The 22,815-nt window shown below is 58.1% G+C and overlaps 1 protein-coding gene and 1 long non-coding RNA gene across 11 annotated transcripts in view; both read right to left on the bottom strand.

Annotated features, from left to right (window-relative positions):
• Nucleotides 1–22,815, bottom strand: part of LRRC27 (leucine rich repeat containing 27) — a 37,022-nt gene that overhangs the window by 7,490 nt on the left and 6,717 nt on the right. For 8 of the 9 annotated variants that reach the window (XM_040486843.1, XM_040486840.1, XM_040486841.1 and 5 more), the window contains 6 exons: nt 20,636–20,694; nt 15,018–15,170; nt 12,768–13,074; nt 11,711–11,878; nt 8,518–8,716; nt 960–1,078 (listed from right to left, as the gene is read on the bottom strand). In XM_040486843.1, coding sequence (XP_040342777.1) covers nt 960–1,078; nt 8,518–8,716; nt 11,711–11,878; nt 12,768–13,074; nt 15,018–15,170; nt 20,636–20,694 — 1,005 coding nt within the window. Of the gene's footprint in view, nt 1–959; nt 1,079–8,517; nt 8,717–9,650; nt 11,037–11,710; nt 11,879–12,767; nt 13,075–15,017; nt 15,171–20,635; nt 20,695–22,815 lie in introns of those variants that run through there. The other variant, XM_040486849.1, reaches the window with a different exon arrangement.
• LOC121037410 (uncharacterized) lies at nt 4,171–8,492 on the bottom strand. Of its 2 annotated transcripts, none has more exons than XR_005793765.1 (2): nt 7,709–8,492; nt 4,171–7,522 (listed from the first exon to the last, which is right to left on the bottom strand). It is a non-coding gene; the product is annotated as an uncharacterized LOC121037410 (long non-coding RNA). The 2 variants fall into 2 exon arrangements; XR_005793766.1 differs by having other exon boundaries at nt 4,171–7,470.

Raw genomic sequence — 22,815 nt, 5'->3', positions numbered from 1 at the left:
GCCCCAGCAGCAGCCTCTGTGTCTGCTTTGTTTGCTTTTCAGCATAATGGACACAGGCAGGACGGTGGCCTCCAGTCCTGCCCTGCACAGACCGCAGCATCGGCACCTCTGAACCCCGGTTCTCAGGAAAGCCCTGCCCACAGGGCAGTCGGGGTCCGCGGGCACACGCTCGTGTGCTGTGGGGACAGCTGCATGCCGTCCATTTCCATCTAAGCCATTCCACGGGCTGGGGTGGGTCCTGTCTGCGGACCTGCAGGGTTGTCCCCGGGGTTCTGGGCATGAACACGAATGACTCCCCAGAAAAGAACACCCCTTCGCCGTCCACGCGTCACACCAGGACGACCTTCCTCTGGGCCTCCTGGTCCCCAGAATGTGGAAACACGGCGGTGGGCAGAGCCGGGAGGTGCAGGCCAGGCCGGTCCTCCCTCGAGCACGTGAGCCCCCCACCCACGCCCAGAGCTCGCCTCCGCTCGGCTTCGGAGCGCCCAGGGCGGCGCCGGCAAGAAGGGGCACGGGAGCCCCGTCCAGCAGTGTCCCCGGCCGCCCATGGCTCTCCCCGCGTGCCCGGGAGGGGTGCAGGGTGCAGAACAGCACAGTCACAGCATCAAGTGTGTTGCGAGTGAAAGAGCCGAGAGGAAAATGCGCGTGCACGCACACGCACACAGGCACACAGGTCTACTTCCGGTGTGCAGCAGCTGGGGAAGGGTGAAGGGCCCAGCGGTCATTCCCGGGGTGCAGATGCTGGGTCAGCATCGGGGGTGTGCTTGGTCACCCGCACCGCACCGGGAAAACTGCAGAAATGCCACGCCCCCAGCAGCTGCTGTTCCCGCCCTGCCCCGCCCCCGCTCCCCCTCCCCCTCCCCCGGCCTGCCCCAGATGCCAGCAGGTGCCAGTGAGTGCTGGGGTGCGAGCGCGGCCACCAGCGGGCAGCGGGCCTGAACTCGGACCCCGGGACCAACCTCATTTCTTCACTTGTTTGCGAGGACTTCTCTTTGCTTTGCCTCACGTTTCCGGGTGGATTCACTGGCATTTTCTCATTGTCTGCCAAATCCACGGCACAGGGAATCTTTGACACCACCTAGGAAAAGGCAAGATATTTTCAGGAACCCAAGGAAATGCTGCCGTTCACACGAAGCCAACCGCCCGCAGGCAGTAGACGCATCCTTCCTCCGAGGAGGCCGCTGGCTGGACGCTGGTCGGTGGGAGGGCAGGGTCCGAGGGGGGATGCCAGCGGGCCTGGAGAGCTGCCTGCAATTCTGTCCGCACGGCGGACAGGAGCCGTGCTCTAGAATGGGTTCCACGCCTCTCGAGTGGGTGCGGCTGTATTTTGGATCACTGAGTTTCTTTTTTTTTTTTTTTTTAATTTTTTTTTCAACGTTTTTTATTTATTATTGGGACAGAGAGAGACAGAGCATGAACGGGGGAGGGGCAGAGAGAGAGGGAGACACAGAATCGGAAACAGGCTCCAGGCTCCGAGCCATCAGCCCAGAGCCCGACGCGGGGCTCGAACTCACGGACCGCGAGATCGTGACCTGGCTGAAGTCGGACGCTTAACCGACTGCGCCACCCAGGCGCCCCTGGATCACTGAGTTTCAAGCTAATAGGTAAGTGCTCCTGCACAACTGACCTGTGAGAAGGTAGGAAGTGTCCTGTCGTTGGGACAGCCTGTATTTATAAACTCACTGCTCTTAGATCCATGACGTCACGGATCAGCACGGATAAATGCTGAAAACCCAGGAGAAGCACTTGGGGTTGGCTTTTCCTGATAAAGCCCACCGATTCCAAGTGAGAACCTGCAAAATCCGTGGGATGCAGGTAGGGAACAGCGTTCCTGTCTGCCAGTCCCCGGCCCCAGGTGGGATGCGGCACCGCCCCCATCACAGGATGCCCGGCGGGGCGCAAACGTGTCCTCCGGTAGCGCCAGGACCCTCCCCGGCAGCCCCAAGTTCACGGATGGCGGAGAGAGGGCACATCTAGGGCAGAGCAAGATGCGATAAAGGTTCACGTGTTTCTGGAAGCTCTCTGAGAATCGCAGGCCATGTGAATTCATTTTGGAAACAATTTCCTTTCTAAGTTATGGCACTGCATAACATATGTCCAAGCAGCACCGTCAATGCTGGAATACTCCTTACGTCTAAGGGTCTGAGGACCTGATGCCAGGATTTCTGGTCACCTGGGCTCTTGGATTTCCTCATCCACCTCTCCGGAGTCGCACCTTTCATCGCCTGCACGATCCCCCTTCCTCCTCGTCTTCCCAACCCCTACCTGGGTTTGCCTTTCTAGAGCCTTCCTTCCCTCCTCCCTCCTTGGGCCACACCCAGGTGTCTGCCTGGCTCTCCTAGTGTCCTAACCAGCTGCTGCCTCCACTTTCCTGACTCCCACCTATGATATGCTCCCATGGCAGGTGGGCTTTGTAAATGTCTCCTTTGGTGTGGCCCTGTGCCCTTGAGACACCTCAGACACTCCCCAACTCTCAGTGAGCAAGCCTGAGAACCAGACTGATCTCTCCCTATGCCAGGGGGCTTTAGACCTGTGTGTGTGTGTGTGCACCTATGTGTGTGCACCTGTGCCCGTGTATACCTGAGTGCATCTGTGTGTGTACACACCTATGTGTGTGCCTGTGTGTGTAGCTGAGTGCATCTGTGTACGTGTACCTGTTCATGTGCCTACCTGTGCATGTGCCTGTGTGTGTACCTGAGGGCACCTGTGTGTGTGCACCTGGGCCTGTGTGTCTGTGTGTGTGCCTCTGTTCACATGTGCCTACCCCTGAAAGGAGAGCACGCCCTTTAGGGCATCGCAAGGTGGGCAGAGGGAGAGACATGGCAAGTGTGGGTGTGGGGAGAAGGGCAGGGAGGGAAGGGAGGGCAGGGAGGGCAGGGGGACTCCCGGGGAGGGGAGGCGGGGCTCCGACCAGGGGCTCCTCCGGCTGAAGTCTGCAGCTGCTACCCAGACTGTGTCTATAATCACCTCATGTGCCACAACACCTCTAAGTGGATTAGCAGGGCAGGACCTGGTCTGCCTGGTTCATGTGCCTGACTCTGGGAAGGTGCTTAACCCCAGGGGATGGGGGTGGGGGTGAGAGAGGGAGGGGGGAGGGGCAGAGTCGGGGGTTGGGGGTGGGGCCGGAGCTGGCTTAATCCCAGTGGATGGGTGGGGGAGGGAGGGGGCCGCCACACTTTCCCAGGAGGACTCCTAAACATTTCTCCAACAGGAAGAGAAGACAAATATAAATTCAGTAGGTGTTTTCTAAAGTCAGTAATGTAACTATTGTTCTTAATTAAAAGTGTATGATTTGGAAAGAAGCCCCCAGCCACAGTTTGCTATCAGTACAAACACTGAGGAGGAAGACGTCCCACATACCCAGTCCTCTGATGAAAGCACGGACCACAAGCAGGGACAGACAGGAGGCACAGCGGCGCCCCCACGCCCTGCAGGCCGCCAGCCCTCCACCTTCTGGGGACAGAGCCCACACACAGCCGCTTCCTGGGGAGGCCGGCGGTGCCGGTGTTCACGGGTCCACGTTCCCTCTGCCACATTGCCCACAGACGCGCGTCTCCGTACGTGGATGCCAGGAGTCGGACTGCGTGTATTAAAGCACGGGGTCACCAAGAGCTCAGAGAAGCTGGGATTTTTAACTTAGGTATTTTCCAACACGTTGCAGCAACAGCAGCGGCCACGGTGGCTGGGAACGCGTGGCCCTAGCGGGTGATGGCGTGGCAGCCACTGAGCAGACGGAGCCTCTGTCCTGTCTTTACTGCCACTGGGGGGGTCCCTTGCGGGGACAGCCTGTCTGCCTCCGCCCACGTTCCTCCTGAGCTCTTTAACTTAAAACAGCCTGGTGATCATTCTTCAGATCTCAGACAGCGGCCTTTGTCCCAAGTACAAGTGTTAGCCTGTATCTTTTGACTTTGATTACGGTACTCCGGGCTGTCTAGAAATTTCAGTTTCATAAAGTTAAATTTTTCTCTCTTTACGTTTATTTACTCATTTTCTGAGAGGGCGCACAAGCGGGAAGGGGCAGAGAGAGAGGGAGAGAGAATCCCAAGCGGGATCCACACTGTCGGCGCAGAGCCTGACACGGGGCTCGAACTCACAAACCACGAGGTCACTGAAACTCATGACCTCAACCGACTGAGCCATCCAGGCGCCCCGAAGTTAAAATTTTCTATCTGTAGTTCCAAAGATTCTGTATTTCCTATTTGATTTGTGAGGCTTTTTGCCACTCCAGATCATACAAGTATTTTTAAGTTTCTATGCTACAAAATACAACAGCGACTATGCACAGCATGTCCGTGTGGTTCACAGATTATACAGAACAGGATAACCTTCCTCTTCTTGCAGAGTGTTGTGGACGTCACATTGCCCACTAGAGTAAACCGTGTACAAATAGAAGCTAGCTCCAGCGATCCCACTCCTGGGCGCCCCCCCCCAAACTGAAAGCGGGGCCTCAGACACCCCCGTGTGCACGGCAGCAGATTCACAGGAGCCCGCAGGTGGAAGGGACCCGAGCGTCCACTGTGGATGAGCGGGTAAACGCAGCGGTCCGTCCACACGGCACGACGTCCCCCGGCCTCGCGGGAGGGAGACGCCTGCCACGCGCGGAGGAGCCCCGAGGTCGCGATGCCCGGTGACAGAAGCCGGACGCAAAAGGACAGGTCCGGTGTGACCCCCACCCTCTCGAGGTCCCCGGAGCCGTCATGTTCACAGAGGGCAGACAGACAGAGGGAGCAGGGGAGGGGACGGGGACCTGGTGTCTGATGGGGACAGACCTTCCTTTCGGGGGGACGGGAGAGTCCTGGGGACAGAGCGGGTGGGGGGGTGGCTGTGCGTGGGGTGAGCGTGCTGGGTGCTCCTCAACTGGACACCTGAAAACAGTTCACACGTTTTACGTGACGTGTGGATTTCACCCCCATCTTACAGAAGGAAGGCTTCCACGCAGCGCCAGTCGCCAGCCTCCACCGTTAGTGGCGCTTAAATACAGCTCCGCCAACGGGGCCGGGAGCCGGCAGCCCCAGCAGGCTCAGTGGTCTCCTGGTCTTGACAACCGCCTGTGCGATGTGGGGAGAGGCTGGGAGGGGGTCCCTGCAGCCGGCAGGAGGCGGGTGCACCCCGGACCCGGGCGCCAACGGGACAGGAGCGCTGCTGTGGGGCCGCGTGCACTCAGGGCCCGGACACAGGAAGAGTCCAGCCTGACTCAGGCACCCCCCCAACCCCGGCAGCCCTGAGCCAGCCACTGGGAGCCCCCTGCCGGGTCCACCCCGATCGGCATCCTGCAGGGCGGGCTGAGGGGGAGCTGGACGGACAGCAACAGGCGACACCTGGCACAGGTGACCACGGATCCCATGTGTCCGGCCCGAGAAGCCAGAGCCTGGCCGAGTCGGAAGCCTGGTTGGGGGGAGGATTACCGGCACATTCCTGGCTGGCAGGGGGTTGGGACCCCAGGAGCCTGTGCAGGTCTAGGAGCAAAGGGAACCTTCCAGAGTGGCCACACACGCTTTGAGGATCCGCGGAAGAGTGGGGGCCCAGCGGGCAAGGGGATGAGATGCTTGTGCAAAGGCCCTGTGGCAAAGAAGAGGGTCTAGGTAGGATGACAAAGAGGCTCCGGAGGGCACTGGGGGCGAGGTACAACAGGGTGAGGAGGGCAGTCAGGAGACACAGACACGGAGGCTGGTGCCCGTGAGCTGTGAGGACACAGTGTCAGAGGACTGCTTGTGACCATCTGCTGGAGAGACCCAGGGATGGAGGTAGAGATGATGAGGCCTGGCTCCTGGGGACAGAGCCAGCCTTGGGGACGCCTGACCCGAGGAAGGTGGCAGGACACAAGCAGCTTCTCACGGGGTCAGGGGGGACGCTCGAGAGGAGAGGAGCTGCAAGGGAAACAGGGCACCTGCCATCCAGGAGCGGGGCGGCACCACGGGCGGGCCTGGGCAATGGTGCCGGGACCAGCCGAGGGAAGGGGTCCGTGTGCCACAGCAAAGCGCCGGGAGGCCGGGAGCAACAGAACTGGGGCCACAGAGGGGGCACTGGCAGAGGCCCAGGGGAGGAGACGGCAGAGCCTGTGCGTGCCCGCCTGGTGGCCTCTCTTTTCTCCTTGTGGTCACCTGCTGACTGAACGGCAGAGGCCAGGGGAGTAGTCAAGCTTTGCAAGAGCGGGTGGGAAGGGGTGCGTGGGTGGGAGAGGGGAGGGCTGAGATGCCCCGACCCCGCAGCAGAGCCTAGCACCCCTCCGCAGCAGAGCCGGGAAGCCAGGGGCTGGCCGGGAAGGGACAGCTGGGCATTTGCAGAGTGGCGTTTCCAGGGGGCCTGGGTGACAATGGGGCACAGGCCCTGGGCCAGGAGCTGGCGCTCCGGGAGGCAGGGGACAAGCCGAGCCTGGTCTGGCCGCTCACAGGAGTGCTGGGCACGGCGGCCGTGGGGCTGTAAGCACTGGTTTCCTAATTGTTTTCCGGCAGTCCTGCATCGCGGTCCCGCTAAGAGTCCTGATCCTTCCACGGCACATTAACTGGCTGTAGGTCAAGGACGCCGTGTGGGTTTGCTTTCATATGCTCGGCTCGGCTGGGGGGTCGGTGGGGGGGGGGGGGAGGAGGTGAGGGTGAAGCATCTGAAGAAGCCCGAGCCCTGACCCCGCGGGGACACCCAGCCTCACAACATCCTTCCTGCATGTTCAGAAAGTCCCAGAAATATTTTACGCACCTCGTAGGCCTCAGGGAGGCGAGGGCGTCCTCTGCAACAGAGGAAGAAGCGGGATGTGGCGCGGATGGCTGCCGTCCCCTCCCAGCCTCCGGCACAGCGTGGCTTCCCGCCGAGCCCCTTGGGCAGGGTGTTGGCCCCTGGAAGGACCCTGCCCCAAGGTCAATGGCTGGGGGGTTTCCCACAAGGGTGGCAATTCTCCTCCACCCGCAGCCGACACCACTGGGTCTCCTCACGTCCTCATGGCCGCCCTGCCTGAGTCCAAGCTGCCCCTCACCGCCAGCTGACCGGCTCCCAGCCGGGCCTCCCACAGCCCCTCAGGGTCAGTCACGCGCTAGAGCAGCTCACAGAGCTCAGGGCACAGCGGAGGCTGCAGCCTGGGAGCAGCTGCGGGAACTGCCACACGGACGATTCGCAGGGCCACACGCGATGAGATGGGGGGGGGGGGGGCGGCTGGTGCGGTTGGGGGGGCCCCTGGGGCCGGGTGGGGGGGAGGGGCCCACATGGGACAGGTGGGGGGGCACACAGGACAGGCGGGGGGGGTGCATGGGACAGGCAGGGGGCTCACAGGAAAGGGTGGGGGCGCACGGGACAGGCGTGGGGAAGTGTGAGGAGCTGCACATCCTCTCTGGGTGCCACCCTCCCGCACCTGCGGGGCCGTTGGGATGGGGCTGAAAGCTGCAGGCCGCGCTCAGGCGGTCTTTCTGGGGACCAGCCACGTGACGAGGCCCCACCCTGAGTCGCCCGTCAGCATCAGCTGAGGCCGGCTCCCAGCGCTCCCTACGGTAATAAGACGCGCCCGTCACCCCCGGCCCCATGGGGTTTCGCAGGTCTGTGGGGGCAAAGCACAATGTATTTCTCATCAGGCCGCGGTCTCACAGGCCAGTGTGAGTCTCACACGGGGTCTCAGCTCGTGCTGTCCTAGAACGCCTTCGAGACTCTCGTGTCAGTGGGGTATCCTGCTAGCTCACCCTTTTCCGTGGCCACGGGGTGACCCCGAACTTGGGATACAACTTACAGCCACCCATCTCCCGGCATGCCAGTTGTTTCCACTGCGCTGCTGCGACCGAGCTCGGACGGCTTCCTCGAGAAGGTGTGAGTGTGCAAGTCGCCCTGTTCCTGAAGCGACGGCACACGGATCTTGGATGCTCACGTGTTGTGCAAAAATGCGGGTGGTGACAGAGAAGACGGGATGGGAGGACGCAGGCAGGCGTGCGTGCCGGGCCGGGAGCGGAGGGCAGCCCGCCCGGGGAGGCCACACGGCGAGAGGAGGCGGGAGGCGCCGCTTCCCCCCGACTTGCCGTGGCTCTGATGTGGCTCTCACGGTAAAGGAACACTAAGTGTCTGCGGGGAAGTCAGGTGTCTCGGGGCCTAGAAGGTCTGAGAGCCACCCGCTCTCCCGTCCCCCCGGCCAGGTCTCCTTAGTGAGAAGTACAGGCACGAGCAAACACGCCCCGTGGGAAGGGCCGCGGTCACAGTCCCGGCTCCACCTGGCGCTCCGAGGACCCAGGGGCCAGCCCCGTGGGCACCGGCGTCGGAACTGTGGGCATCCTACCAGACCCCGCACTTGGATAAAAGGGCTCCGTGTGGCTTTTCTCTTCAGGTGACGGTTGCTCTGCTTGAAAGGACAGAGGCCTCACAAGGAACGTGAGGTGGCAGCAGGACTGGGCACGGACGTTCCCATTGGGACAGCGCTGGCGGCCGGCCGGCCAGACACGAGCCTCCCGTGGGCGGAGAGCGGGCCCGGCGCCCAGCCTGGCGTGGAGCGTCTGGTCCCCCCCCCCAGCCCCTCCCCCGCGTCCCCCACCCCCAGTCCTGGCTCCTCACATGAGAGGAAATGGGTCTGTCAGCGGGCCGCAGGCTCCACCTCTGCAGCGGGCACCGTGGCCCCCGGACGGGATGAGACCCCTCCCGCTGGCGTCCTTGTAGCAGACTCCTCTGGGGAGGCGGGGGCTTGCCCAGGGCCGCCTCCGCTGTCCTCTGGGTCCGGGCTCGCTCCCGCCACTCCCGCGGCGCTCCTTCGTCTCTGGGGAGGACACGCGGCACGTTAGCCGTGGAGCCAGAAGCAGCCCCGGCACAGTTTCCCCCCAAACCCTTTCCCGTCCCTCCACCCAGACGGGAGGCGCCCGTCTGCTCCTGTCCCACGGCGCCAGTTCCGCGCGAGGGGACAACACAGGCCGCCCCCCCCCCCCCCAGCCCCCGGGGCTGAGCAGCAGGACCCTGTCCCCAGGGAAGATGTGGGCTCTGGCTGAGCTCAGGAATCAGAGGCCTTCACGGTCCCCATGACACCTGAGTTCCTTCCTTCCTCTCTCTCTCTGTCTTCCTTTTTTTAGAGAGGGGGTAGGGGAGAGGGAGAATCGCAAGCAGGCTCCATGCTCGGTGCAGAAGCTGACGGGCGGGGGGGAGGCTGGATCCCACGACCCTGGGATCAAGACCTGAGCTGAAACCGAGAGTTGGACGCTCGACTGCCTGAGCCACCCAGGCGCCCCAAGTTTCACTTCTATGGCTGAGCTTCTGTCCGTCCCCAATCCCCTCCACCAGGGAGCCTCCACGCTGCCGGCACAGCCTGGCCCTGCGCGGTGACCTTCCAACGGTATCCACTGGACTCACTGCCTGCCCCGCAGAGGTGGGGCTGCCACACCGGATGCGTGTGCAATTTCTGAACTAAACGGAAAGACCAGCTCCTGGTTTGGCCGTGGTTGCAGCTTCCGGGATGGGGTGGGGTCCCAGCAAATCCTCACCTGGCCCTGGGCTCCACCCAGCTCGCATTCTGGAGTCTGGAAGCTCTCTCCCCAGCCCCACGCCCCTGCGAGGCCGCTCCCAGGAGGTTCCTGAGCCCCCTCCCCCAGCTGAGCCAGGCTCCACCACTCGTCTCCTCAAATGGAGCTGTGGCCTTCCACGACCTGGCCCCTGCCGTGCCCCTGGACAGGGGCTCCACCCGAGCGTCCACTACCCCTTACCCACTCCCGGAGAGGCACAGGGGGACGCTCCGAGGGCTTGCATGTGCACAGATAACCAGGTGGCGTGACGGGGGTCCACGGGGCTGTGCTGAGTCTACGCCACAGGACGGGACTCTGCACCACGCTGTCACCAAGGGACCACAGAACGCCAGCGCAGGCCCGAAGCAGAGAAACCAAGAAGACAGCGCTCGCTTGCCCTTGGTATTCAAGAATCTCCTCCCACAGAGCTGTGCAGCATCCTGGGCGCTGCTCGAGCCCAACCTCGTGGCAGGAAGCACATGTCCTCCCGGCCACACGCCACGGTGACCACAGCCACCCCAAGTGCCACCTCCCTGCACGCTGTCCAGATCGTAGGACTCGCACTGACACAAGGCAGAGCGAGGGATGAGGGGGTCCAGAAGGGCGGGTTGGGTGGGTGTCACAAAACACCATAAAGAAAGGAGCCTGGAGGGAGGTGGGGAGGGGGACCCTCCTGCAGCACCGTGAGAGGCGCCCCAGCGGTCACGGTCATGCCAGTACGTTTGCTCCAGAAGGGCCTGCAGAACCGCCCTGCAAAGCCACCTGTGCTTGGCCCACCCACACCTGGAGCTGGTGGTAAAGCAGCAGATCCGGGACTCCAGCCGGAGGACTCTCTGGGGGACCCGGGGGGGGCGGTCTGAGCTCCAGCCGGGGGCCTGCCTGGCATGTGGCTGATGACCAGTGTGAACGTGCCCTGGAGCCGGGACTCCAGGCATCAGCCGCACGTCTGTCATCAGGATGACAGCGCAGGGGGTGGAACACGGCGAGTCCTGACCAGTTCTGAGGGCCGGACACCTCCCTCCTTCCACAGAGAGGGTCGGGCCCCGTCAGCATGTCCGGCGCGGGGAGGACACGGGCGCACCCCTGCCACACTGTTCCTGGGCAGTCTGTCCCATCAGAGTTCCCAGAGTAAACGCACTTGTGCGGGGAGATTTCAGGACTGAGGAGGGTCTATTCACACGGGGTGTGGCAGGCGGCCCCAGGGACAGAGCAGGAGCCCTGTGACCCCAAGCCCCGGGGAGGAGGGACGGAGAGGCTGCCAGGACCCAGGCGGCACTTACAGGGAGGTGCAGGGGGAAGTAGGACCCTGCCCTCCCTCTCCGCCTCCTCTCTGATCTCCTGCTGAGGCCCCCCATTGGCCAAACCCAGCCAGAAGTTAAGGGGCACTGGGGTGCCGTGGACGCAGTCCATGCTGGACGGCCTCCTGGGGCCCAGAGCGCAGTGGAGACGGGCGGCCGGCGGAGCTGGAGGACAGAGGAGCCGGTGAGGACAGGCCCCGGCCCGGTCCCCCGTGAGGCTGACCGCAGCTGCAGGCAGCACACAGCCACCCAGGCAGGGGCAAGAGGGAACTGTATCGGTGGGTGCTTCTTTTTTTTTTTTTTTTTACATTTATTTATTTTTGAGAAACAGAGTGAGACAAAGCATGAGCGGGGGAGGGGCAGAGAGAGAAGGAGACACAGAATCCGAAGCAGGCTCCAGGCTCTGAGCGAGCGGTAGCACAGAGCCCAATGCGGGGCTCGAACCCACGAACTGGGAGATCGTGACCTGAGCCGAAGTTGGACGCTCAACCGACTGAGCCACCCGGGCACCCCAACTGCATCCTTGTTTTAATTTTCAACTTTATTCTTTAGAGCTAGAGAGAGCGAGCGAAAGCGGGCCCGTGTGTCAGTGGGGGAGGGGCAGGGGGAGGGGGAGGGCCTCAGGCAGGCTCTAGGCTCGGCACAGAGCCTGACCGGGCTGGGGCTCAATCCACGACCCCGTATCATGACCTGAGCCAAAACCGAGAGTCGACGCTCAACTGACTGAGCCCCCCAGGCTCCAGGGAGCAAGGCTTCAATGCACAACCTTCCTTAGAAGAGCCAGGTGATCTGGAAGAGGGCAGGAGGGGATTAAGAAAGAACAAGGAATCTGAGAAGACGCAACGACCCCCCGAGGCCTGTGCCCACAGGCTCCCGCCCGAGGGAGACAGCCAGCAGAGCACCCCAGAGGAGGCAAGAGCAGAGCCTTCCCCAGAGAGAGGCAGGCCCCGCCAGATCACTCACCTTACGCGCTGCCCCCTGGGGGCCAAGGCCCCGCTGTCCTCCGCTCTCCTGGAGGGAAGCCCCACTCGCTGCCGTGGCGCCAGGGCCGGCAGGATGCTCCTGAGGGAGGACATCTTCCTTCTACCGTCACAGACCCCGCGGTGAACACTCCCCCGCGGACGGCACGTGCTAGAACACAAACACGCAACACGTCCGAGCAAGGCCCGTGGGGGCCGATGGTGAACGCCCACGGGCGCCCACGGAAGCCCCCGGAAGCCCGAGGCCTGGCCGCTCCCAGGGCCCGGCAACCCGGGGCTCCTGCCTCGGAAGGCTCTGGGTGTCTGGGAACCAGAAAGACAAGTGCAGTTGCAGAGAGGACGGCCTCCTCCTTGTCCATAACGAGACGGGGGAACTGAGGGAGGGCGGGGGCGGGGGTCAGGCCCCGGGGACTCAGTGCTGAGCTGGCTGCAGCTGGACACCCACACTGCCCACCCCCAGCGCCTCCCAGGTTGGAACCGGTCGACAACACTTTGGTTTTCTCCCGAGAGTTTTCCAACCCCAGGACGGGAGAAAGAATGGCACAATGAGCCCCCGAACACCTTTCACGGGGAAGGAAGTTTTCCATCGGCCGGACCCCAGCCTTTCAGACTTACTTTTCCTAACGGCCCCCCTACGGAGCGGGGCCACAGACACCGCGGACCACTGGACACGCGTCCCTGCCGTCCGTGGGGGCTGTGCCGCGCAGCGCCACAAACCACAGTAACCGCTGGGATTCTGTGCTCCCCAGGGGCCGATTTCTGTCCCCCTGGAATGGTACTGCCCCCTCGTGTGAGTGTATGAGCTATATTCACCAGTAAACATTCTCTTTCTTTGTCCCTCCATCCACACGCATGCGTGCACACGCACACGCACAGGGTCTGAGTTTCTGGGTAACCGTAATCCCAAACCAGGCAAGCATCCACCACATGACAAATGCCGACAGGGCACAGACATCTACCTGATGTTTTAAAAGATCACGAAAAATGGTATTACAATGTTGGCAAGATCAAGAAAATACACCCCGGCTTTTAAATTTTACCTGAGAGCGTGTCTGGAGCCGGAATGTTCTTTCTCCTTCGTGTTCAGAGCCGCCTTGAGGTTTGCAGGTAACTCTGCCGGTAAGAGCTGCTTTGCAAGCACTTCCTCCCGCTCCTTCTCGACAATCTCCTGCCTCAGCCTCCAAAAGCGCCGGATTTCCTCCTCGCCTGGCCGGTCTTCTGGGGAGGCAGTGGACTTGCCCAGCTCACTCAGGCCTAGCTTTTCAACAGGAGGGAGAAAGTCTGCCTTTTCTTTTAACCTCCCTCTCCGATCCTGAGAATTAACAGCGTCTTTGTCGGCCACTCGCTCTGCAGACAAACACAACGGGGGGAGGTGGGGGCTCCGTTGGGTGCGTCGCGGCAGCTGGTCAAGTCACCGGTAGACACAGTGCTGCTGGCCGGCTGCACCTCTACACGGCCCCCCCGGAGCCGCACGACCCTGGTGACCGGCTCCCTCCACCCTCCGGCCCTTCCACTCCACGTCTATTTATACAGATAAAGCACACTTTTCTGTTCCACCAGCCTCGATCTTGTAATAGCTTTATTTCTAATTAATTCTTGGCCCAGGTGCCTACTGTGTATGCTTAGCAAGATCGCTGTCGACCCTAAACACTGTCCTCTCCAGGTAAGTTACTTGAAAGGAAGCTCGCCAGGAACACTCTTGCCTTTAGGATTACGCTCCACTGTCCCCTCGTGGACGAGCAGCCCCCACCTCCTGCCCCCGCCCCCACCAAGGCAGAGTGGGGTCACAGGTCGAGCTGACACAGACTACTTTTTGGCTTTAGGTTCAAACTCGGAATACAGACACTTTGCATCTGGCCATCCTTTCTGAAAAATGACCCTGGATTCTGATCCGTCATTAAGAGATGAAGCCAGTATATTCTTTGGGAAACCAGGGTGTTCGCGGTTTGCAGCAGCAGGCAGGCAGTAGACGAGGCAGAGGCACGGAGCCGTGGGCGCCCTCCTCGTGCCCTGGGCCCTCGCCATCCCGGGGTTTGCCAGACTCCCCTCCTACCAGCACCCGCACATCTGTGCCTGGCTGTTTCCTCCAGCCCACGAGGGCCAGCGTGCAGGGCTGGGGACTGTGCGCCCCTCCGTTCGGCGAGGCATTGCTGGTCTGGAGCCCGTGTGCCCTACTCCCCCACTCTGCTGTGCAGTAACCCCTGGGCCTGTGTCCAAGCGGGAACCCTGTGACTGCTGAGGCCTTGTGAGACCCAGGTCCTGACCCGGTCCGTGGGGGCAGCACCCGAGGGGCTGTGACTGCTGAGGCCCAGTGGGGGCTTCCCACCTCTGTTGGCCTCCTCCCCTTCCCCACGTCCCCCGCTTCAGCCTCCATGCTGCCGCCTGGATCGTCTCTGGAATCAGTTACTGGCCCTTGAATCCTGACTCAGGAACTGCTGTTGGGGGACACAAACTAAGACACTTTGCAAATACAATCGGTGTTTACGATGACACATTCTGGGGTCATTTGTTTGGATTTGGGGAAAAGATCAGCACTTCCTAATTACTTTGGCCATTCCTTATGTTTACTGAGATGGACTTAGTAATTCACACACTCTGACTTTATCACATGTGTAACTATCATGGCTGCTTCAAGTCTAGGCGTTTTCTTAATCTAGGAGCTGTGTTTAAGCAGTAAAGATTTCGACGCTCTGAAGTAAATTTTCAGAGCACTCACTTTTTTCGTGAGCATTCAATCACAATTCTCTTTTACGTCTACTTTGTCTGAGTGGAACCACAGTGCTCCTTCCCGGTTAGATTATCTCGTGAGCACGTGAGAACGCCTGGCTGGATGGTCCGCACGTTGAAAACACAGGATCAAATGTTGAGTGAGCGTGCGCCCAAAAAGTGGCAAGGCCACGGCCCCCTGCCCACGAGTAAGGGTGTGTCACTGCTCCTGTTGTGAAATAGTTGTCAGACGGGCCGAGGGAATTTCCTGAAGCAGGTGCCTGGTGAAGCTTACTGGTGAGGAGTTTCATTCGATTTACCCAGTGAACTTTTACCAGATCCCACCCTAGACGGGCTCTGCAAGGGGTGCGGAGAGCGCAGACCCATGAACACAGAACCGAGGAAAGACACAGCTCCGACAGGCCGGCACGAACCCCCGATCGTGGCGTGAGTCCAGCAGAGGCCACGCGAGGCCCAGCGTGCTCCCCGTGACGCCACTGAGGAGACAGACTCCCCGGGTCCTGGTTTTAACAAGCAGCGACTTCAGTTCTAATGCAGTTTGGTGCAGTGACGGTCCCACCGACCTGGAGAAGCTGACCCTCGGGGAGGAGGCCGCTGCATGGCGCAGGCCTGCAGGAAGGCCAGGATGGCACCCAGTCCCTTCTGCACGACGAGGGGGGCGGGGAACTCCAGGGGGCAGTGTCTCAGATTCAAGGCTCTCAGTGTGGTCACGTTCCCTGTGAGAGAGGAAACCACACCTTCACACACTCCTCCCCGGAATGAAACAAGGAGGAAAGATTAAAGATCCTATTGGGAATTTGGGGGAAAATGATACGACAGATGTATCGTTTGCTGTAAAATGCTGTACAAAAAACCAAACAACTCTGCAGCGGAGGCAGATCGCACAGGTGAAGACCAGGCGAGTCGCAAAAGGAAATAAATGAAATAGAGCGAATAGAAGAGACGGTAACAGCCCTGAGGCAAAAACCAGAATACGAAATTGCTGTATCACCTGAAACGCAACAAAGCTCGGGGAGGACAACGTGACCCATACTCAGGAAACAAGCGTCACTAGAAACTGTCCCCAAGCAGCTCAGATGTTGGATTTAGCGAACAAAAAATTCCAAGCAGTCACAAATATGTTCAAAGCCACGAAGGAAGCCATGTTTAAATAATTACAGAAAACTATGGTAAAATGACTTAACAGGGATGAAATGGCGACAGAACCAGAAATTATACGAAAAGAACCAGCTAGCGGTTCTCGAGTTGAAATTGCAAAGACCGGGGCGGAAAGTTCTCTAGAGGGACCCGGCAGCAGACACGAGACGGCAGGGGACACAAGTGAGCTTGATGATGCGAGAGAAACGCCATGAGAGGGGAGAACTCCGGAGGCCCGCGGGACGGCCTCACGTACGCTGGTGCACACGCCCGGAACGAGAGCCACGGAGGACCCGAGCGGGGCCCGGCACGCTCTCTGAGGAAAGCACGGCGCGCGTGCCCCCCGCCCGCTGACAGACGCCAGGGTACTGTCCAGAAGTTCACCCCAAGTAGGTGACCGCCAAAGGCAGTCACGCCTGGAAACATCAGAGTCACCGAAGACGCAGAGAAACGAGCTTGAAAAGCACAAAGGAGCAACAAACCATCACACACACGGGCACAGGGGTAACTTCCGGGTCCCACAGTGGAGGCCAGAGCCCAGTGAACGGCACGCTAGCGTGCTGACAGAAGACGCCTGTGGGTGGGTCAAGCGCCCTGAGCCCACCCAGACGGCCCTGCGGGAACACGGGCGAGAGGCAGCTGTCGGATCGCCCGAGCTGCCCGGCGGCAGTCGGTGACCCGGCTCAGGGACGCCACGTCTCCCCCGCCGTTCGCACAGTTTCAAGTCCAGCTGACCGCCCCTGGACGGAGGGAGAGAGTACAGTAGCAGAGGACAGAACCCGTGAGCCGCAAGGCCGGCGAACGCAAAGCAGCAGGATCCGGAGCAGAGACGAGAGGGGACGGGAAAGAGGGGCAGACTCGAGGCCGCAGGACAGAGTGGAGATGCCGACACCCACCGAAGGGCGGCCCAGGAGGAGAGAAGAAAGGATGTGAAGGAAGCAAGGTCTGCAGAAAGAATGTCAATAGCCAGGGGTTGTCCAGCTCTGATTAAAGACCCCGCTAAAGGTTCCAGAAGCTCGGTGAACCCCAAATAAAGCGGATGCAAAGAGAGGTGCGCCCAGGCACACCGCAGGTAAACTGCTGAAAATTAAACACAAAGAGAGGAGTTTTAAGCAGCCAGACGAAAAAAGCTTCATCGGTTTTAAAGGAAAAACAGTAAGACTGACAGCTGGCTTTTCAGCAGGAGTTAGAAGCCAGAAGACGATAAAGACATTTTCAAAGTAGTGAACACATCTCTGAAACCTGGGTTCTCTACTCAGCCAGACAGCCTCCAAATAGGATGGAAAATAAAGATGACTTTTTAGAAAAGCAAACTTGAAGAATTCATTACCAAAGAGGAAACGATAATACTAAAGGGAGCTCTTCAGGCCACGACGGTCATCCTGGGTGAAAGCAGGCAACTTGAGAAACGAAGGTTAAACATGTAAGAAAATATAAATAAATACTGACAGTTTAAGATGCGTTTGTGGGATTTATAACAAGACGTAAAAGCAAAATCTATGAAAACAGCACAAAAGGCAGGAAGGAGGCAATGGAACTAAAAGTGGTGAAAGTCTGACTTCAGCCGACGGTCATCGGTCAAGGATGGACGGCATAGTGTCTAGAGAACCACTAAGTGATGCTACAAACAGTACAGTGAAAACTCTGCTTCCCGCAATGTTGGCGTAGCTCCAATCTGATCAACTCCCTGCAGATAACCAGTCTGCAGAAACTGGGCAGAATATACACCACCCGTGGGCCAGCCAGAAATGAAAAGCAGGCAGAAACTAGAGGGGGAATGACAGCTTCCAGAAGAGAAAGACACAAACGCCTGTACCATCTGTATGGCTTTCTGCCTGACGGAAGGCCCCAGAGGGCCCCACGCGGGGCAGCTGTAACAGACAGAAACCTATGTGACCTTGTAGCGCCAGAGGACAGACCACAGAGCTACTGCACCAGCCAGAAAGCGAAGGGGTGCACTCCAGACAGAAGAGGACCGCCAAGGGGGGCCCTACATCGCCGTGCAGACGGCCCACGTGCAAATCCCTGGCACGGTCCTGAACTTCCCGCACACAGCACGGCCGCACCTGCTGCCCGATGCCAGAGACAGTCGGGAGTCCGGGTTCTCTCAACTTAGCTATTAAAAAAAAAATTTTTTTTTTTAAGTTTATTTATTTATTTTGAAAGAGGCAGAGACAGTGCAAATGGGGGAGGAGCAGAGAGAGGAAGACAGAGAATCCCAAGCAGGCTCTGCACTGTCACCTTGGAGCCCGATGTGGGGTTCGAACTCAGGAAACCGTGAGATCATGACCTGAGCCGAAACCAAGAGTTGGACACTTAACCGACTGAGCCACCCAGGTGCCCCTCAACTTACCTATTTTTAAAAACCAGTACTCTAATGAGGAAGATAACAGAACCCAGAATCTCCACAGTGTATCTACCACAACGTCCAAGATATAATCCAAAAAATTATTAAAGGAAAAATTTGTTTATACTAAATGAAGCAAAAGAACTCTGCACAGAAAAATAGAAACTATTTTTTTAATATGAAAATCCAAGGACTGAAAACACAGTATCTGAAAAAAAATTACTAGACGGTTTTCACAGCCAATTAGAGATGACAGAAAAAGATGCATGAACTTGAAGATACCGATCTATCTTCTCTGAAGAGCAGAAAAATTACCTTTTTAAAATGTACAGAAGCTCAGTAATCTGTAGGACAATAACAAAAGGTTGGACAAATAAATAGAGACAGGAACAGAAAAATATTTGAAGAGTTAATGACCAAAATCTTTCTCAAATTTGGCCAAAAGATGTGAATTTCAAAACTGGATAAGTTTAACAAACACCTAGTAGGAAAAATATAAAGAAAACCACAGCTAAGGACCTCAGAGTCAAAGCACTGAAAAGCAAAGATACAGAGAAATCTTGAAAGTAACCAAGGCCAATGGACACAGTTCATAAAGGAGGACGAAGAGTGAGTGACCTCAGAGGCCTGAGGGCAGTGGAACTTCTTTTAAGTCCTGGATGAAACAAATTCAACCCCTATTTTTAATCAACAATATCCTTTGAGAATCAAGGCAAGGGGTGCCTGGGTGGCTCAGTCTGTTAACTGACTCTTGATTTTGGCTCAGGTCATGATCTCACGGTTTATGGGTTCGAGCCCCGCATTGGGCTCTGTGCTGACGGTGCAGAGCCTGCTTGGGATTCTCTATCTTTCCCTCTGTGTGCCCCTCCCCCATGTTCCCTCTCTCTCAAAATAAATAAACTTAAAAAAATTATTTACATCAAAAAAGAACTAAGGCAAAATGAAGACATTTCCAGAAACATAACAACTAAAAGTCTGCCAACAGACTGATTTTAAGGAATCTGAAGAGAAGTTCTTCAGGCTGAAGGAAAAGGATACCAGCTGTATCTTCAGGAAAGAGTGAAGAGATGTCTACCTGGAATGCTACACGTTAAGCATACATAAAATACTTTTTTTCTCTTAGTTTCTCTAAAAATACGTGACCGCTGAAAGCCAAAACTGTAAGTCTGTGTTGCAGGTTTATAACATAGGTAGACCTCATCTGTAGGACAGGCTGAGTATAAGGAGGACCGGAGAGAGCAGGCCGGTATGGCTATCAGGTGGTGACATCAGGTGGTGACACAGGACAGCGCTAGCTCGAAGCATGCGTGGTGTAACCCCGACAGCAACCGTGAGACGGTAAAGGCATGTTAAGAAGAATAACTAAAAAGTCAATATAAAAGTTAGAATAGAAGTCTAAGTAATACCCAATCAACATGCAGTTATTGGAACAGAAAAAAAGCCTTGAGACAAACAGCAAAGAGTAAAATGACAGCCCTAAATCCGTTCATGTCAATGATTATATTAAATTAACCAGTCTAACCACTTCCATTAAAAGGCAGAGATAGTCTGACTGGACGGAAGAGCAAGACCCTGCTACATACTGCCTACCAGCCATGCAATGGAGAGGCTGCGTGCAACGGAGAGGTTCGAAGTAAGAGAGTGGAAAAACACATCACGTAAAGAGTAGACAGAAGAAGGTGGCAGCGGCCACACTAGTCCGTCTTGAATGGCCAGTAAGCACCTGACAAGGTTCACGTCGGAAAACATCCGGAGATGCCGCGTTTTGGGGCTCGTGGGAGCAGCCACGGCAGCGCTTGGGGGAAATCACAGTTGTCACAGCATAGGTTAGAAAAGACAGGTTGAAAACCAGCGATCTGAGCCTCCAGCTCAACAGGTTAGAGAAAGAACAGCAAGTTAAACCTAAAGAAACAAAGACAGTAAAGAGCAGAAGTAGGAGACGAAACGAGACAGATGCGGAAAGGAGAACATCATCTTCTGCTTCCTCCTCCTCGTCATTCACAGCAAGGAAAGTGAGTAAAAGTGAAGGCAACGCCCTCATACGTGTCCCCGCAGATCCACCCCAAGACCGCAGTGCTGAGCCCAAACTGCAAGTCTCCAGGACAGCTCGTCGGGAGGCTTCAACTTAGAGACGGTTCAAAAGGAGGGTCCTGGGTGGGGGATGGGCAGTGAGGAGGGCCCCTGTTGGGAGGAGCACCGGGTGTTGCCTGGAAACCGATGTGACAATAAAGTTCCTATTAAAAACAAAAAGCAACAAACACAAAAGGAGGGTCCTTGGAACAGACATCGTCTGAGAGCCGTCAGTGGCAGAGCCCTCCAGGAAAGCGAGGGGAGGGCGAGTCCGGACCCGCGGGCCCCCCGGGAGGGACAGGGTGCAGCGGGGACCGGACCGGACCGGGGCTCGGGAGTTGCAGTGTGACGCCAGCTTTCCTGAGCTGTGCGCTGGCTACAAAGCGCCACATCCTTCTTCTCTCTCCCCCCGTGTTTACATGCCACACTTTCTACGAAGAACGCAGGTCCCCGCGTAACAGCTCTTGGGAGCCGCAGGGTCTGGGGCCCCGAGGGACACAGTGGAAGCAACTGTAAATAGTAGCCAGCTGGCCCCCGCGACTCGCCTGATACGTCCACTACAGGTTCCACTAACTCAAAAAGGCAGCATTTCACAGCCAGCTTTTATGGTATTGCTTGAATACTTACCCAGCTCCACAGGTAACATTTTGATAGGATTTCTTTCTAAAAGCAAAGTTTTCAAATGCCTTTAAAATAAAACAAAAAATACATAGTTTAAAAAGCAGAAAATCAAATGACCGTCCCTAAAAGACACCGTCAAATTTCCTCCTCTACCTCCTCTCCCTGGAGTCAGCTTCAGCGTGGGCACACTCGTTTATGGCGTGCCCCGCGTGTGGCCCCCGTCTCGGCATGGGCCAGACTCCCCCGTCGGCAAACTGACGCTTGGGGCCAGGCGACTCTCGGTCAGGCGGCCCGTCCTGCGGGGCGTCCAGCTGCCTCCTTGTCTCTACCCACGAGTGCCAGCGGGACCCTCCCCGAGCGGTGACAGCCGCGGAACCGAGGGCACCGCCGCCCTGCAGGGGGACGGGACTCCTGCCCGCGTCTCCTGAGGCATGCTGTGAGGAGGCCTCGCACCCTAAGGCGCTCCGCCAGCAAGTCCTCCCCGCTCGAAGTGCCGGGAGCCCGCTGCGGCGCGGCACGCTGTCCGGCTGGGGAGGGAGAATCCGTAGTCTCAGACGAGGAAGTGTGGCATCGGGGCATTTCTCCCTGCACCGGGCTCCAGACCCCTTCCTTCGTGGAACACCTAACACCCCTGCAAAATCTCTCACCAACTAGCCATGGAGAGAGAGGAGAGAAGGAGCACGAGAAAGTAACACTTTTTAGCAACACTAAAAAGTTACTGATTGAATGATAGGAAAAAAGGAGTATTTCACCTTAAATTCTATCTTCCCCCTTTTACCATACTGTGCTTCTTTTGTTTTACACACATCATTCTTTTTTTTTTTAAAGGTTTATTTATTTTAAGAGAGGGAGAGAGAGAATCTGTCAGTGCAGAGCCCAATGTGGGGCCCAAACCACGAACTGTGAGACCATGACCTGAGCTGAAATCCCGGGTCAGGCGCTCAGCTGACTGACCCCGGCGCCCCTCCCGTGGAATTCTGAAGACTCATCATACACTAGGGATCAATTTCTTTCTCTCCTTCACTTTTTAGGGACCAGCAGCTGAAATCTGGCATGAAAAGACCACAAACACCCCGGCTCATGTTTCCAGGCTTGGGGACGGGCACCCGGGACGAGGGCGGGACCCCTCCCCCTGTATCCGTGTCACCCCGGGCTTCGCCGAGCGACGTCTGGAGAACTGTCAAGTCGGCCGTAGTATTCGATCTCCACACCTTCGCTGCAGCACACGGCCGGCCGGCCGGAGTCCCGGGCACACGGGGCTGCTGACCGTGCGGGGATGGCCGCCGGCCACGACGGGGTTGCCCTCACAACCGCCTGGAGAAAAGCCCCCACCCGCCTCCTCCTCTATCGCGGGCCCGGGAGTCGCCGAGCCCTCAGCGGCCCCAGGAAAGCAGCCGGTTGACCACGGGGCTGGAGAGCCGTCCACCCTGCGTCCGCGCCTTCGGCCCTCCCGCCAGAGAGGAGGCCAGCAGCTGAATGCACCTACAGACCCCGCGTGTGAATCCGCGCGGCGGGTGGAGGGAGGCCATCTCAAGCCTTATCTCCCCTTGGACGGTGAAACCATTAAAATCCAGCATCACGACTGGTCAGGGTCCCCAAGATTTGAAAGCGGAAAGGCAACGTCACAGACACACAAGTGAGAGTTCTCCCGTTCCGGCCCAATGAAGTTTAAGTTCCGGACCAGCAACCCCAAAGGAAAATCAGATCGCCAAGGGGTGAGACGACTTTCTTCCCATTTACTCCCTTGGTTTTCCTTACTTATGTGAGGTCTGAAAGGAACAGACGTTATCGGTCAAACTTTTCTCAGTGTATGCAGAGTGAGTCATGTCAACGCCATCACTTCAACCACCGGGGGTTGGTTTAGCCCCAGTCGTGGGGTACAGAAACGGCCCGAGAACGGGGCAGTGCCTGCTCCCCACACGACGGACAGACCCCGCGTCTGCGCCCCCGTGAGCAGGCGGCCGGTGCCCTGGACGTCCCCGCCACCTGCCTGCTCACGGGGGCGCAGACCGCGGGAACCAACCACTCACCAAGGAAGCGTCTTCCCGCCTTATGCAATGACAGGTTTGAATATTCTCGTGCACACGTTAAATAATAAATTTGTAAATGTCGACCCCTAGGCACTGTCAGTCCACGGGCTGTTTCACAGATTCTCCACGGAACGCATACACCGCAGTGGCTTGCCG

The sequence above is a fragment of the Herpailurus yagouaroundi genome, unplaced genomic scaffold (genome assembly GCF_014898765.1).
Source record: "Herpailurus yagouaroundi ecotype Mexico unplaced genomic scaffold, PumYag 163, whole genome shotgun sequence".
NCBI classification, from domain to species: domain Eukaryota; kingdom Metazoa; phylum Chordata; class Mammalia; order Carnivora; family Felidae; genus Herpailurus; species Herpailurus yagouaroundi.
This window is presented reverse-complemented; position numbering and strand designations above follow the sequence as displayed.